The sequence below is a fragment of the Styela clava genome, chromosome 12 (assembly GCF_964204865.1).
Source record: "Styela clava chromosome 12, kaStyClav1.hap1.2, whole genome shotgun sequence".
Classification (NCBI taxonomy): Eukaryota; Metazoa; Chordata; class Ascidiacea; order Stolidobranchia; family Styelidae; genus Styela; species Styela clava.
In genome coordinates this window covers 3,971,505-3,988,345 of record NC_135261.1, presented here as the reverse complement: position 1 = coordinate 3,988,345, position 16,841 = coordinate 3,971,505, and the positions used below count along the sequence as shown (strand labels likewise).

The 16,841-nt window shown below is 35.1% G+C and overlaps 1 protein-coding gene across 1 annotated transcript; it reads left to right on the top strand.

The window, feature by feature from the left end:
* The first annotated feature begins 7,940 nt into the window (after positions 1-7,940).
* On the top strand, positions 7,941-10,948 carry LOC120330263 (uncharacterized). Its single transcript, XM_039397139.2, has 5 exons — positions 7,941-8,074; positions 8,272-8,517; positions 9,013-9,249; positions 10,075-10,174; positions 10,556-10,948. Exons 1-5 carry the CDS (start codon positions 8,029-8,031, stop codon positions 10,692-10,694), a joined length of 768 nt encoding a protein of 255 aa, XP_039253073.2. The 5' UTR covers positions 7,941-8,028; the 3' UTR covers positions 10,695-10,948.
* Positions 10,949-16,841: the final 5,893 nt, after the last annotated feature.

The following is a 16,841-nucleotide window of genomic DNA, read 5'->3' as shown; positions in this document are numbered from 1 at the left end:
TAGATCTTAGTCTTATATTCGCTTTCATCCAATTTTCAGTAAATATTGTTCTAAATCTACCTGATAACTCTATAACTTTTGGTCATTATATATACATTTCTAGCGATTAAAATTTCATTGTGGATATGACCGCAGGGGTAAATGGCGTCACAGTCTGTTGAGAAATGATCACATGTTTCAAGGTCATTTTTACTATTAAAAATCACGCGGGGAATTTTCTTGACATAATCGTGATTAGAAATAATTGTATAACAGATAATCCTTTTTTAAATTGATTTCAGTTACAATCAACCGCAGTGTAGTTTATCCAGCATACCTTATTGTTTTCGAAACCAATATTCACCGAAATAATGATTTATGACTCCCTACTTTTCAGTTGGCATTAACGTTGTTCAAGTTCATATTTACCTCTTTATATTACTTTGAAACAATATTTGCCGGCGTTGCATTTTTCAATTTTTATTTCACCCTGGTGATGGGGTAGGTATGAACCTGGACATGGTATGAAACATAAGTTCGTTAGTCAATGACCACTAAGTCGTACCACCAAAAATTCAAAGTATTTATTTGGTCAAACGTATTAGCACCACGGCCAAATTAGAATCGCTGGTTTAAAATCTATTTCATACCCACATTCTTTGCTAGTGTATAATAAATCGGGTAGAGTGTGGAAGTAGAAAGTGGAAGTATAATATATACAGGTGCTTTCCAGATTTCTGTGAAAAACACGTGCGTTTATGGTCATGTAGGACCATGGCCAAGTTGGCATCGCTGGTTTAAAATCTATTTCCTACCCACATTCTTGACCAGTGTGTAATAAATCGGCTAGAGTGTGGAAGCAGAAAGTGGAAGTATAATATATACAGGTGTTTCCCAGATTTCGATACAAAACACGTACGTTTATGGTCGTGTAGGACCACGGCCATTTGGTGACGTCGTGCAAATCCAGAACTGATTTCCACAGCTTACGTAATGCGTGTACAATACGTCATTTTTTCGACTAATAACAAATTTCTAATCTAGGTTGATGTCGCCTTCGGCCCAGTCGTCCGTCTATTTTTATCCCGCAGTATAGTAAATGCGAAGAGTTCGCTCTCATTCTTAAAAAACATATGTTCAAGCGGATGTGGCCATGAGAAAAAATGCTCACAAAACGACCATATGATACAAGTTACGACAACCTTACGACGTGCAGAGCACAAAATAGATTTTATTTATTATTATATTAATTATATTTATATATGTTATTGCCTAAATTGGCGCTGAAAACTATTCTTTCAATATCCTTCGTGAATTTCCAAAAAATGTTTTAGTGCTTTCACAACAATGTTCGTGTTAGGGATATAAAGATGTCGGTCGATATGACCGCAAGGTAAATGACGTCATAACCTGTTGAGAAGTGATCATTCGTTTCAAGGTCATTCGTTCAATTAAAAATCACGCGGGGAATTTTCTTGGCGAAATTGTGCTTAGTCATAAGAACCCGATAACACCGAATCTTTCTTTATCTTTTCTGCAATTACTCCTGAACGCAGTGTAGTTTATCTAGCAGATCTAGTTGTTTTCGAAACTAGTGTTCTCAGTATTATATTCGCTTTCATATATTTTCCTTTCGTTATTTGATTCATCTCTGAGAACAGTAAACTATGTTCTAAATGTGCCTGATAACTCTATAACTTTTGGTCATTACGAGCGTATATATACATTACGAGCGATTAAAATTTCATTGTAGATGCCCGTCGATATGCAGCAGGGGTAAATGACGTCATACTCTGGTGAGAAATGTTTCAAGGTTATTCTTTCAATTAATAATCACGCGGGAAATTTTCTTGACATAATTGTGATTAGCCATAATTGTATAACACTTAATCATTTTTTAAATTCATTACAATTACATTCAACCGCAGTGTAGTTTATCCAGCATACCTTGTTGTTTTCGAAAGCAATGTTTACCGAAATATTAATTTATGACTCCCTACTTTTCAGTTGGCATTGACGTAATCCAAGTTCATATTTACTTCTTTATATTACTTTATTGCTATTTTTGCCGGCGTTGTCTTTTCCCATTTTTATTTCACTTTTATTTCACTATTTCACTTTCACTAAGATCTTTTATCCGTGACCTAACCAAAAATACAAATAAAGTCGTTGTTCGTCGAGTTATGTGATTAGTTATGTGAATATGTGATTAACACCACGACCTAATTCAGGTCGCTAGTTTAAAATCTATTTCATACCCTTGACCAGAGAGTAATAAATTAAGTAGAATGTGCAGGAAGTAGGACATATACAAGTGCTTTTCAGATTTCTAAACGAAACAAAAATGTTTATGGTTAGGTAAGGCCATATTGGGATTAAAATTATGAAGCAGCCTAATGCAATATTTATCAGTACACATGATGTGATGTAAAAAAGGTAAGTTACGAACCTTCACACAATTCAAAACCTCTGCAGCTGTCCACATTGATAACATCGAAACCGGCGAACTAGTGTAATAAAACATATTTTCGAAACCGCGTAAAATTTGCAACGTCATATTATTAATCATTTGGCGACGTCGTGTAAATCCAGAACTGATTTTGAAGTAAATGAAATGAAGTAAATGCTCACAACACGGTCATCTTAGGCAAGTACCTCACGACATGTCGAGCACAATGTAGATTTTATATGCGTTCAAATTCATTATATATACTTTTTTTTTAATATTATTGCCTATATTAGAGCTGAATAGGAGCATTTATACGGTGATCTGTACTTGTAAATATAGCGAACTCATTGGTAAACAAGAAATTACTGCACAGATTATCTGCAAATTTGTGTCGATGGGAAAATGTTAAAATTCAAATTACAATGACATCAAAAACTGACCCAGCTTCATAATTTCATAGTTTCATAATTATTCATTCCAATCTGTAACTGTACAAAGAATACTCATATGAGCTCATATGGATTCAGAAACAATGAAGTTAATGTTATTTCAATAAGATTCGTGAATCTCCAATAAATGTTTCATTGCTTTTACAAAATTTTTGTGTTCTGGATGTCAATCGTCAAATAATGGACTACGGGAGAATATTTGAAGAATTAAATTTGTTTGTTTCAGCGTCGTCGCGCTTTGCGTTTTAACACAATTAACACAAAATTCATTGTTTTTTTATTACTTTAATTGGCGCACTGAAACCGTATGTGCACTTAAAGTATATGTGCGATAAGAAACGATATGGAAGGATAATACATGATTACTATTGCATATTATCAGAAAGTTGCAATAATACCCCTTATTCATTAAAAACCCATCCTACGCGCAAAAAGAAAAGTGATGTAAAAAAAACAATTTTAACATTAGCTCTTATGGGGATTGTGATCACCAGAGCAGAAATTTGCATTTTTTGTAATTTTCTAGATATCTTTCATTGTATACGTGAGCAGTTTTGAAGACAGAATATTTTCCACATCCTTTTCTGAAATTTTTATCATGATAAACATGGTCAAGATTTTTGATAATCGTTCATTGAAATTTTAATGAGCGTGGTGTTTCCGATGACGTCATTCTCACTAGACCATGAGATTCTGCCAACGCGCCGTGCTCTGTGGGAGTGGGATATGCGCTGCAAATGTGGCTCTAATGTCGCTTTGGGTACGGTACCGGTACTATAAGTTACGGAATATTTTTGGATTCGGTTAAAAATGTAGTCCATTATTAAACCACTGCTTTTTTGTAGATTTTCACTTAGTGGACACTTAGCGAGTACGACATTTAATTTATAAAAAAAATTGTAAATTAATAACAAATCAGTAGGAGTAAGTCAGCTCGGGTATTCAAACATGTGATGATTGAAGTCAGAAAAAAATTTGAAGTCACGTTTAGGATATTACATTAAACAACAATGGAAAAGGTACATTGGAATCAGTCAAGCTTCAAATGCTAATGGCATTAATGAAAAGAATATGTGAAATGAAGACTGAAGTTTCCATTTGAGACATTGGAAGACGCTAAAACCTTATAGGCTTGATAGTGTGGAAAGCCTTCTCACAATGCAGTAATAATGGGACATATATTTATATTATCATTGTCTCTCTTCCAGCTGTGGACCATTTTATTTGACATGGGTATTTTTAAAATTGTTTTTTTTTGTCAACCATTAAGCCCTAAAGCTTCACTCATGGCTTTTTAAAAGCGTGTGCTAGAGTTCTATTCAGCAATATATCTTTAAAACACACTCCTCCGAAAAAGAAAATTTTTGTGCAAAAAAAATCTAAAAAATTTCTAAACAAAAATTGGACCTTGAGAAATTCTGTGTACAGTAGGGGGTTAATAATTAATTACTAATTAATTAATTTTTTCTTCAACGTTTTCGTCAAGTTTTTCCTAACACAACAGCACCGAAAGACTATTATAGCGTAAATGGTTATTACTCTGAATTTCCCAATTGTATTACAGTTGTATCAAGTTCAACGCTAAAATTACCGATTTTGATGACGTCACAGCTCTTATTATTACTGCACAGACCACCCCCAATGCAAAAAAATTAAATGTTTTTGACGGAAATGCGCGTAGAACGACGTAAACAATTCCATACGCGCATTTACGCGTTAAAATTGCCATTAATTTTACGTTTTTTTACATACAAAAAATCTCCTATCCTAGTAGAATATAGTGAGTCAAGGTATGAATTGAAATAAATGGTTGAGCACGGTCGATTTATCATTTGTCTGGATCGGTACGTTACGGCTGTACGGTATGGGGCAGGCGCAGAGAGTGTTTCAGTAGACTATATTCTACGAGACTATCCGTATCTCCCAGTCTTTCACGAGTGATTGCATGGGTACCGGTACGGTCAGACGGTACCGTACCGGCATCGCACGAGTGTCTAGACAACTGAGCAGTTAAGCAGCATTTTCCAATTAAATTACCTTCTACACGTAAAAACAAATTTTCGTATCCAATTCTATATTCATTATTATATTATCATTATTATAAATATATTGCTTGTGGTTGAACTTGTAGCATGGAGAATTTATAGAACATTTTCATGTTGAATTTATTGGATATTGCTCATAAAAATCAGTAGTGAGTTAGAAACCCAGGAAACACATTTGTGCGTGTAGGATTAAGCCTGACAACGTTGGTCCCAAGCAGCATCAGATTTTTCAAAAATAAAAACGCGTGACAACGATGGGCCACGAGGCGGACCATCGTTGTCAACCTTTTTATTTTATTTTTATCCAAATTTTTTATTAATTTTTTTTTTTTTAATCTTTTTTTTTTTTTTTTTAATTTTTTATTTAATTTTTTTTTTTTTTTTTTTTTTTTTAATTTTTTTTTTAATTTCAATTTTTTTTTTATTTCTTTTTTTCAAATAGTTTTATGTTTTTTCACAACTATTTTTTTATTTTCGCTTTTTCATTTTATGTTTTCATTTATTTTTAAATTTTACGCGTGACAACGATGGGCCACCGTACTTCTCTCATATCAGGGCATAACGTCAACAAAGAGCTAAGAGCGATATTAACAGTAGTTTGCCGATCACAAAATTAAGTATGAATATTCTCTCATATGAGTTTAGCCGCTGGAAGAGAGTTTTAATTAAAATATCTATCTTTGCTAATAAATGTTGAAAACCATTTATTTCAATCTGCTGAGTGATTAGGGCCAGAAATTTGCAGTTGGGACCATCACCAGGGCTGGGTTTACCAACAGGCTAGGCAGGTTGAAACCTAGAACCTCGAAATTCGGTTTCGAATTTTGTAATTCTTTTGAAAACATGACAAGTTTAAACCCTACGACAAGTATATATATATCAAGCTTTTCAGAGTAGAAAATTCTGTACACAACTGGTTTCAACCACATTGTAAACAGCCATTATTGCGTCGTTTGCATCATAATGAAGGAAATTATTATTATGCGCATTCTGCTGGAAGTTTCTGTGTTAAAGTATGGCTGAAGCAGTTGTTTGATCAAAGAAATTGAAAGCAAAACTGTCTCAAGTAAATTTTTATTCTTTTGGGAAGAATGAAAAATTTAATGCACTCATATTTTTAAATTTTAAGCAATGACATGTAGTGTTGTTTAGAGAGAAATTATGAGCTCAAAAATATGAAGGGGCCTCTCATAGTCTAAATACAGCCCTCAACATCACCAATTTTGAGATAGGTACATGGTGTCAACATATGAACTGAGTTAGGCCATTGGATTTTGAAAGGTGTACCAGAAATGTACATAGTTACATGGAATTCATGAAATATATAACATCCGATAAAAACCAAAATAGGTCTTTCGTTGAACGCCAGTTGTGGTCCCGGTAGCGGTATTCCAGTATTCTGTTATCACAAGCAGTTGGAGCGCATATCCCACAGAGCACGGCGCGTTGGCAGAATCTCATGGTCTAGTGAGAATGACGTCATCGGAAACACAACGCTCATTAAAATTTCAATGAACGATTATCAAAAATCTTGACCATGTCTATCATGATAAAAATATCAAAAAAGATGTAAAAAATATTCTATCTTCAAAACTGCTCACGTATACAATGAAAGAAATCTAGAAAATTACAAAAAATGCAAATTTCTGCTCTGGTGATCACAATCCCCATAAGAGCTAATGTTAAAATTGTTTTTTTTACATCACTTTTCTTTTTGCGCGTAGGATGGGTTTTTAATGAATAAGGTCTATTCATAGGTTTGTTACTGATTGTCCCCACTAATACTCCTATAATCTAATCAATTTATGCCTTTCACATCACATATTTTAATACTATTTCGATTGGTATGACTGCAGTCGATATCGGCGTCAGCGTGTTTTGAGTGGGCAACTTCTTTTTAGTAATGCATTCGTGACATGCTTTTTGTAAGCAATGTTCCTGATTAATTGTTGCACATCTTGAGCATAGTCATATGAGGAAGAGCCATTATTGAACTGGCGTTCTGTCCTTCATCACACACATTTTACACTGCACACACATACACATGCTAAAAGCAACAATTTTAGTAAGTTAATATAGATACTAAAATTCATAATGGAATTAAATCTAAGTGAATATGTGGAACATAGTTGGTCTAGCAGTGATATGATTATTGTGACATTATCAATGTTCCTATACCTATAAATGTAGGTCCGATGACCCAGTGGTTAAACGTAATAGTTCTCTCATTAGCTACCTCTGATTCAAATCCTAGCTCCCTTTTAATAAATGATAGTTCCTATTGTAGACATCAATGACTCTTTCCACACTTTTTCGGAATAAACGGGGTGAATAGGCCTCGTATAAATAAAATATAAATTTTGAAAAATTACAATATTTGAAAACGACATACATGAAGTTGGGACCAATCTCTGAACAAGGAAACCGAGTTATGTAAAAATGTTTTTATTATAAGCCTTCGCACATACCCAACCCCATCAATGTTTCCCTTGACGTAATGCGGGGTATAATAAAGTTAGGAAAACACTAGACCTAGAGCCGTCTAATAAGCATTTAAACAAGGAAGTCGTAGACATATAGGCTCACAGTAAATTAACGTGTTTTATTAGCAGTAAGCAATGCCGTGTATTAGGTACAGGCATTTGTCATATCCATATGTCGCAAGCACAGTGCAGAGCAGGACAAACGAAGTCGTCTTATATTAATTCCAGCCAAATATAGCTCCTTGTGTATTGTACCAGAAGTTGCATCAGTACTCATCTTATGCATATTAAATTTTTATTACATATTATTTTAACTGTGTGATATTTTATCTAATATACTTCATTTAACAATGTTGGTATACTTGGTAAAACTTTGGGAACAGTAGGCAATATTCATTGCTCATTTGCACATAATTGCGACAAAGCAGTGATCGGAATTTGTAGCTTTGACCTGCTCAGACATTTTGAAGTTGTTTTAAATTGAAGTTTTGCAATATTTGACTAATTGTATTTCTAACTTATTTTTACATTTAACAGTCAAATTTAGTTTACTTTTGAGATGGGTTGCTTTATTACTTAACTGTCAATCTTTGGCACCATATGCTTGATGTAACCTAGCTTTGATGATGAATACCTTTCTGAAGTTTGTCTTCTTATCCTTTACCATCGGTAAGTTTTCAGAATATTTTCATCGTGTTCTCTTGACTGTACGTATTTCTGGATATCTTCGACTTTTTACAATTTATATACTGCATTCCAAATAATACTATTACAAGATAGTCGGTGTGACGCCCAACCTCGAATAAAGTGGCCACATAATTATATTGTTTACCAGTTTCATTATATTGACCTAACTTTTATTTCAGCACTGGTTGTTGATGAGGTAATATTAGAGCAAGCCAACGTTGAAATTTTATCTTCAAGACACGGAAACATAACTTCTTCGGGATATCCCGGTAACTTTACCTATGGGGATCGCAAAACATGGATTCTACCACACTCAACTTATTCTCATAATTCTACACTAATGCTCAACTTTTTGAAGATGGATTTGACTTTTATTTTCATGCCATACAGAAGAAAGCTTGTCATTGGAGACTTGACAATTCGGGGTTTGAAAGGAACTTAAAATTCAAATGTTTCAATGTTATGATTTAGCAAAATTTAAGCATTCGAGTTTGTATTCAAAAGACTTCGAGCAGATTACTCAAAAACCTGAAACATAACTGATACAGATATCCAAAATCCAGTTTGACTCTTTTTATAACATGTTTTTCAAGCACACTAAATTTGAACATGAAGCCATATTTCATTCTGCCAATAGTTATAGTTCATTGTGTTTTTCTTGAAGTAGCAAATTGATGTCGTTGTAAGAAAATTCAAAGTATTGACCAACTTTTGATCACTGTGCACCCAAACGTAATAAAAAAAAGGAATCAAAACAATGACATCGCAACGCAGGTTTGATCTATATTGCCGAAAAAGCATCGAGATCAGTCACAGCATTCGTGAAATCAGCATTGATTTTTTAATTCAGATTGATAGATAATTTGTGCAATAAAATCTATAATCTGCTGAGATTATTAAATACGTAAATCTATTATTAGGACAAAATTTAGCACTTATGGAAGATGGGAGCTGCGTGATACTGGAGAGGGAACACTGCCGAATTCAAACGTCACAAATCTACGAAAACTGCATTGTCTTAGGGAACTTAAATATGAATGCAACCTTGAAGGAAAATTTAACGATAAATTTCGTAGCAAACGGCTTCAATAAATACATGAAAAACAAAAGATTTAAAATGGGATACGAATATGTGGAATGTCCAGAAATTGAAACAAGTAAGAATTTCATCATTTTAATATTCTACGTTCATATTGCTGTATTTTGTTTTTTCTCTCTCTCTTACTGATATTTTTATCATTTCACTACCCTCTAATTTCGTTTCTGCGGGACTAGATACTCATCTTCAATGCTTTTGTGATATTGTATTCGTATGCGTATATTGAAAGGATGCTATAGGAAGGTTGAAGACAATTATTCCAAGTGATTTAAGAGTCTTGATGAACACTAACACAAATTTATTGCTGTAAGTCACTGAGAAAGCCCAACTTCAATCAGAAGAAATGTTACAGAAATATATTTGAGCCTCTCCTTTTCACCACTCTTATTCCCTTCTTCTTCTTATCTACTTTACTCTCTTTTCTCGTTTCTATCGCTGTCTTCTCTTTCTCTCTCATTTTTATCTCGCGCATTTCTTCTTTCTCTAATTCTCTTATTATACTCGTTCTCTCCCTTTTCCATCTGTCTCTATCTTTTTTTATACTGATTGCCACTCTCTTCTCTCTATTGTGATTCCTACGACTACTTCCACTACTTCTTTTCTACAAATTCTTCATATTGGTAAATAATTTTTTTAATACAGTTCTTTTTCAAGCTTTTTGCTCTGATCAAGACAGTCATCTCACGATATGTATGGAGCTGCGCTTATTAAAAAGAGCCGTAATCGTTCCGGTTCGGCATTTCCCACCCAACTTATTACCCCATGGGGTAGTGGGGCATGTGATTTTTATCCGAGATGTGTTATCAGCGATGTCAACAAAATTCTATTGTATCAACCGTTGGGCAGTCGCGTTTTATATTTATACGTCTTTTTTTAATTTCAGCAACTGGAGCAATAGACGAAACTACACAAATTCGTATTCTTCTTGCTTCAACAATAATATTGGGAGTTGTCGCAGCCACTGCGATAATCTGCTTAATAAGGTGACTTTTCCATTTTATTCTTATTTTGCTTTATAATTTCATATAAATAACTGCAATGCAGCTTCAAGCAGAACATACGTAAGGCAAATTTATTTTATGAATAGTTTACAGAGACGATCATTTTTCGCCAACGGGTATTTTTTGGAATATACATTTTAGCAAATGTACCTGGCTTAAAAATAAATCTTGAAATTGAATTTAGTTTAGTTCAAGTCAGTAAATATTGTCCCATGTATATTCGATTTAAAAAATCATCTTGTTTTTTATTATTTTGATGGGTAAAAACTAAAAGCTTCAAATTTGTAACCAATATTAGAATAAATAGTTGTCTAATTTGAATTATTCAATATTTATTTAATATTTGTTAATATTGTTTCGTAGATTAAAAGCTGCAAACAATCTACGACAAGAAGTCAAAAAAAGCCAGGCTGAAGAGATGGACCCGGAAAAGAACCAGGAAGTGGTTGGCTATGAAAATGCCGACACGACTAGGCATTACGAAACAATTGAGCCTTATTAAAGTTCATGCTGTCGATATATATTTCGTCGCTACTGAATTTCACATTAGCGATAAAAATGAAATTTAGAAAAGCAACCAAGAATCAGATTTGGAAAATCTTTATATCTTTTGAAGACAGACCTTTAACAACTATTTCCAGTTTGTTTCAGAATTGGCTTCTGAAGTTATTGTCTTTATTCCAATAAAACCACTTTTCAGCATTACGGATCTATATACAGCAAAATTAATAGTTATTCTAATAAAACACGGTGCCGAGAAGGGTATATATTAACTTTTATTGCATGACAAGCCAGCCTATTTTTGACATTGTATATATTTTTGAGACCCTGCTTGGGAGGGTTGGTTAGGTTCGGGTAAAAGCACTGTGAATCTGAATTATGATATGCTACGGATAAATTACCCCATATTTGGTCGACCCTTGACCCCGACGACAAGTCAGCCCCTGAAAGTTGTCACCTTCACATCACCTATGCTTTTCTTCATCCTCTCATTTATTTTAAAAATACCGAATTCGGGTCATTACATAACTACCGTTTCACCCCAGCTCTGTCTGTACCAATCCAACCTTCTTCCTAACAATCTCTGCGGTACACCTAACCCTCTCACCGAGCTCTTATATCGCATCTGCCTACCGTATCCCGCGTCCGAATCCTATCTAAAAACCGTCGCTACATATGACTCCCATTTTCCTCACCTCAGAAACTCCTAAACCTGAGTTGTACCTGACAAAACTTCTGATCTCCAAACGCATTCTCTGCACCTAGCCATGGTGCCCGTGTCCTTTTGCCAGTTAGGTAGTTAGAAGCATGAAAAGTGTTTTTGGCAATGGATTGGGTAGGCAGTGTGATGTCGACTAGGATTTGCAGTTTAGTTACAAATGGTGTTTGTGGTAACGAAGTGTGTTTGGTTCAAAGCAGGGAATACGGAAAAGAGAATATAGTTGCCGCTGGTGCTGAAAATCACAATAAAGATGTAAATAGCAGAATGTAAATGCTACATAAAATCATCTATCTGTTGTCTAGATTCGGGGTATTTATTTGTGTTTAACTATATAAACTCGAGTTACTCGACGTTGAAACAACTATGCTTGAAGCCTTGATCTCTCATGTACAGTAAAATACATCAACTCTAAGGTGCGCAGTGAAATTGATTCCTACATCTGAAGAGAGTTTTTTAGTCACTTTTGAGGCAGATCAGGCTCGCTCAATTCTTCTAACAGTCTTTCAACGACTTAGTGTTTTGCGCTCGAACTAGTCATTATACACGACGTTCACAAAAATTGCGAATTTAGGTTTAGATATTATTTAGTATTCCAAGTCGAAACGTCAAACCTATGCCCAATTGAGAAACTCGTTTATTAAATAAAATTGCATGTCCTGAACTAGCCCTTATACAATCTACACATTTCAGACCCTGCGTTAAAGGTAAGTAGTTAGATGCACGACACAGACTTTATGAAAAGAATCGGTGAGTGGCAGAGGAGTCACAAAATGTTGTCTGATTCAGAAAAAGAATCACAATGACAATTACGTTGCTTTTTGCTTTGCCAAAGTAAATCGCGATGACTTAGAACAGTGGTTCTGAAACTTTTTGAGCCGCGCCCCCCTTTGAAATATTTTACAAACTTCGCGCCCCCCCTCTTTTTGCTTTAAAAAAATGGTTTTGTGATGGACATGTTGTTATATATTAAGATGGCGCTAGAAGAGTGTTGGTCTCATAGCGTCATTGCTCAGATTGTTTAGGCATAAAATGCATGGGATAACGCAACTTCGCCATTCACTGTCGTATTTATAAAGCCAAATAGTGGTTGGTTGGTCATACATTCTCGTTTTTCCGCTCAGTTTGCAATACCTGGTGAGGTCAAACTAATTTTCAAGTAAAACTAAACACGCAATAAACCTATGCTTTAATGTATTTTCTGCCTAAACGTTTACATAAGACACGTAAAATTTCGATCAAAAATTTGCCTCATCACTACTGAGCAATGCAAAAATTATTTACCGGTACTGTGTGTTAAATATTAAGCAACAATTACAGACTTCTTGGCTTGCGCCTAACGTCTCAAACAAAATGGCGAAGTGCAAATGAATTTATGTAAAACATAAAAGCAGTTCATTTTTTAATACTTATTATGAATGTGGAAGTTTCCCCGGCTCTTGACCGCTGAAAAAGAAAGTCGCTAAGGTGTTTACGATTGCATTTTGTTTAAATCTCGATTGTTTTCGTCAGCGTGGCGTGTTATTAAGCCATAAAAATCTTGATTTCGATGTTTATTCTTCCTAAATCAGAAATTTCCCGTGACATATTCTTGTGCCGCGACGATTATAATTACTTTTTTGTTCTCGAATGGAACCATGACACCTCTGAGGAAAACGAGTTCGTTTTTATTACATAATCATCAGCGACGAGATGCTAAAGATAGAATAAAAAAGTGAATCCGCAACCAAAAATTTCTTTATTGTAAAAGCGGCATTATAAAATACTAAAAATAAAACGGAAAACACCATGAGTTTTGTTTTGGGGTGGACCGCGAACACTTTTTAGACATTGCGATTCTCATAAATTCTTTGTGCCTGCGGCACACCAGTACTGTTCTAAAACTACCGACTTGAAACAAATTTTACTCCGTGGGATATTTACTCGCAGACTTAGGAATCTCTGTAAAGGTGATATCTTAAAATTAATCGACTGGCAGCAATGCGATAGAGCGGAGTATGAATTGCAGGGACAGCTCATATTGGTAGAAGTGGCAAAAATACAAATCAAAACAAAATGTAATCGGGCACTTTGCCACATATTTTTATTGTTGCGAATTACCGTGGCATTTTGGAGTAATGGTGCTTTTATTTTATTGACGCAATCGCAGATTTGATTTATCACAATTAAATGAATAAAGCAACCATTTTAAATAAGTATATCCGCCATGGATTGATTATTTTTATTCAAGAGGAAAACCGTTACATATCCATTGAAAAAGTCGTCTCTTTTTACGACTCGTGTACTGACTCAGGGGCCGTACCGCGAGGATTTCGAGTCGATGAACATGTATTTTAATTGTACTAAATCAAATATACTTTCTGGGATATCATACCAGATCTTTCTAATGACGACAACGAATTCGCATGAGCGAAATATATATCAAAACTAAATATAATCGGGCAGTTGATCAAACTTTTTTTTAATATGTCCGCGGATTGGCGTGGTATTTTAGATCGGTAATGAGTTTATTTTGACATGAGTCGCCTGAACCGCGAGTTACCTTGAACACAAATGAATTAAAATAGAGAGACATTTTGAATTCTTGTAGTTATTACGAGACAGAAAAATTTATTATACCACGTAAAAGCCGGTATTTTTAATGAATGCAAAGACCGTTTCGGGAGCCGTTACACGTAAATTTCCGATTCCATCTTGTGACTTCTCGCGCCCCCCCTGTGAGCATCTCGCGCCCTCCTAGGGGGGCGCGCCCCCCAGTTTAAGAACCACTGACTTAGAATGTACGCAATGATGGAATTTTTTTTAAATTACGAACAGGGGGCCACGAGTGCAAAAAGCTTCTGGAGGGAGGCCAAAGACATAAAATGTTGGGAATCATTGGCTTAGGGTTCGGTACAAATATGGTCTTGTGAAGGAGGTGTGGTTATAAAGGGCTTTAGGTAGAAAGTTGGTTTGGTACAGGGTACGTTTAGGGTTCAAGCATGTGTAGTCTAAATGGTTGGGAACAGGAAAGAGGATAGTTTTATGCAGGAAATAGCTGCGGAAAAAGGAAGTGGTTAGTTGCAGGTCGAGGGTTTCGAGGGCTTAGATGCGGTTAGGAAGGGGTTTGTCGTTAGGTACAAAATGGGAGTTATTGGGGAAGTGAGCGGCTTATATATATCACTCGTGATCGAGTGCAAGGTTTGGAGAACGGTGCTTTTGAACAAAGAAATGTGGGGTATAGACTAGGTAGAGAGAGTGTATTAACTGCAAAGATATAGTTCTTTTGCTTCTAGGAGAGTTAATTATTACTGCCTTAACGTGCTTGACTACTTCTTTGTATGATTACTTCATATATTGCTTACTTATATTATAACGAATTCGGATATGCAAATTATCCTAACGCAACACTATTATATAAATTACAGCGAAACAACATTCAAATATTGAGATTGTTATTTATTTCCCTTTATCGTATTTTACTTTTCAATAGTACACAAAAACAATTATTGGCGGTTTTATACAAGTCTGTCTGAAGCATGTTTGTGAAAGTATAAAATAAACGTGAAAAATCTAAGCAAAAGTTATTATCTCTAATATGTAAATGGGAGTTGAAAAGAAAATCGGGAATTTTCGTATTACCGGTATTGCTGGTTTGTATGAAGAGAGACGCGGGTTAAACTAGGGGTGGGCACGGGGACCGGGGCCAAAAAAATTGCCCACTCAGACTGGCGGACCATGTAAGTGTCACGTAAAAAGTAACATTTTACGAAAAATATTTACAGTGTTACAAAAGTCGAAGTGAAAAACAATGAGCCTCGTGACAAAACTAAATTTAATTACAATCTAAACGAGTTCCTTGAGCTATTCCAAAGCTTAATATAATAATTTGGTTTTAGTTTGGTTGTGGCAGCATCAGGCGGGCCAGATTGAATTACTCAACGGGCCGGATTTGACCCGCAAGACGAAGTTCGCTCATGTCTGTGTTAAACATATGTGGGCACAAAATATTTTTTCTTGAAAGAGGATAAATGCAATCAAGGCAACAACGAATGCCGATCCCAAGCCATTTAGTAAGGTAGTTGAAATTGTGCTCAACTCATAGCTGGTTTCACTTGTTGGCTATTGAAACTTCATTTACTTGTTTCAATATATATCAAGATGATTCACTAAATAACGAAAAATATGTCATCATATTTTATTTGGATTTCCAGCTTGGCGCGATGGCATAGAAGTTGAGGCGTTAAACTTGATCGTGTTAGCACGACATGTTACGCATCTCGGGTTCAAATTCCATGCGGGTTCTAAAATGCATTGTGATTACTGAAACATTTTTTTCTGCTTAGTAACAATGGATGACTTAAGAAAAATTTGTTTCAGCCAAAACGCGTAAAATTTCAATGTGGTGGAGGGAAATAAAATGTGTGAATAGCGAGGCAGTTTGAACAAAGAGTCTGGTGACATATGGGCTTGAGGTATCAATACAAGTAATTATTAATTAAATAGCGACAGGAATGTGTGAATGTGGTAATCTTGCTTAAAATAAGATTCAGAGAAAGATTGTCAGAGTGGCTGATAGTCGTCATGTCCACAATATATGTATGGTATGTCCATTAAGGTTAGTTCGTTGGATCATGCGTAATTCAAACCGGGTCAAAGTGCAATAGATTTTATTTACAGGCGAGCTACAAAACTAAATGATCTTCTCTGATATCTTTTAGGTTGCTCAAAAGCACTGCCTAAGCCCGGAATGCGGTTTAAATCTTAAAGATATTTCCCTTCTAAATTTTGAAAGAGCGTTTGAGCCGCCGTTGCTTAGGACAATTTTATGGAACTATTCATTTACTTTGTTATGATCATATCCGAGGCCTAATATGCATCTGATGCTAAATATTCTCTCGAACTACGCAGGAGATGTAGCACTAGGAAATCAAGTGAGGCAAGGCGATACACATCATTGCAGTCGTGTTACTTGTGCGCAGCACAAAATTCCCATGCCGACAAAATATAAAATGATTACGCCAACTGGGTTTTTCTGCAAAGCCACAATGGGTGACTCAAGAAAAACTTGTTTCAGCTAAAAAACGAAATTGCGTAAATGAATGCTAAATAAAATAAAAAATTTGGTCAGGAGGCGTTAGTGATAAAATGTGTTAACAGCGAGATGGTTTGAAGAAATAGTGTGGTAACAAATGGGCTTGAAATATGAATACGAGTAATTTTTAATTAGATCTGTAAGTGTGATAGTTGTGCTGAGAATTTTTTTTAGTGAAGGATTGTCATGGTGGTTCATAATCGTCAGGTCCGCAATGTTAGTCTAATATTTTCAGTTCGTTTAGACTAGTTAGTTGGATTGTGCGTAATTCAAGCAGAGTCATCTATCTTCACGAGCCGTGTAATTCAAAATTACTGAGCGCTAAACCTATAACTTTTGAATATTTTTACAGATAT

What these genes read in the sequence shown, in the direction of transcription:
- LOC120330263 (XM_039397139.2), top strand. Translation starts at nt 8,029, where the DNA reads ATGATGAATACCTTTCTGAAGTTTGTCTTCTTATCCTTTACCATCG. An exon ending in CTTCTTATCCTTTACCATCG is followed by an intron (nt 8,075 to 8,271) that starts GTAAGTTTTCAG and finishes CTTTTATTTCAG; the next exon opens with CACTGGTTGTTGATGAGGTA. An exon ending in TGGAGACTTGACAATTCGGG is followed by an intron (nt 8,518 to 9,012) that starts GTTTGAAAGGAA and finishes ATCTATTATTAG; the next exon opens with GACAAAATTTAGCACTTATG.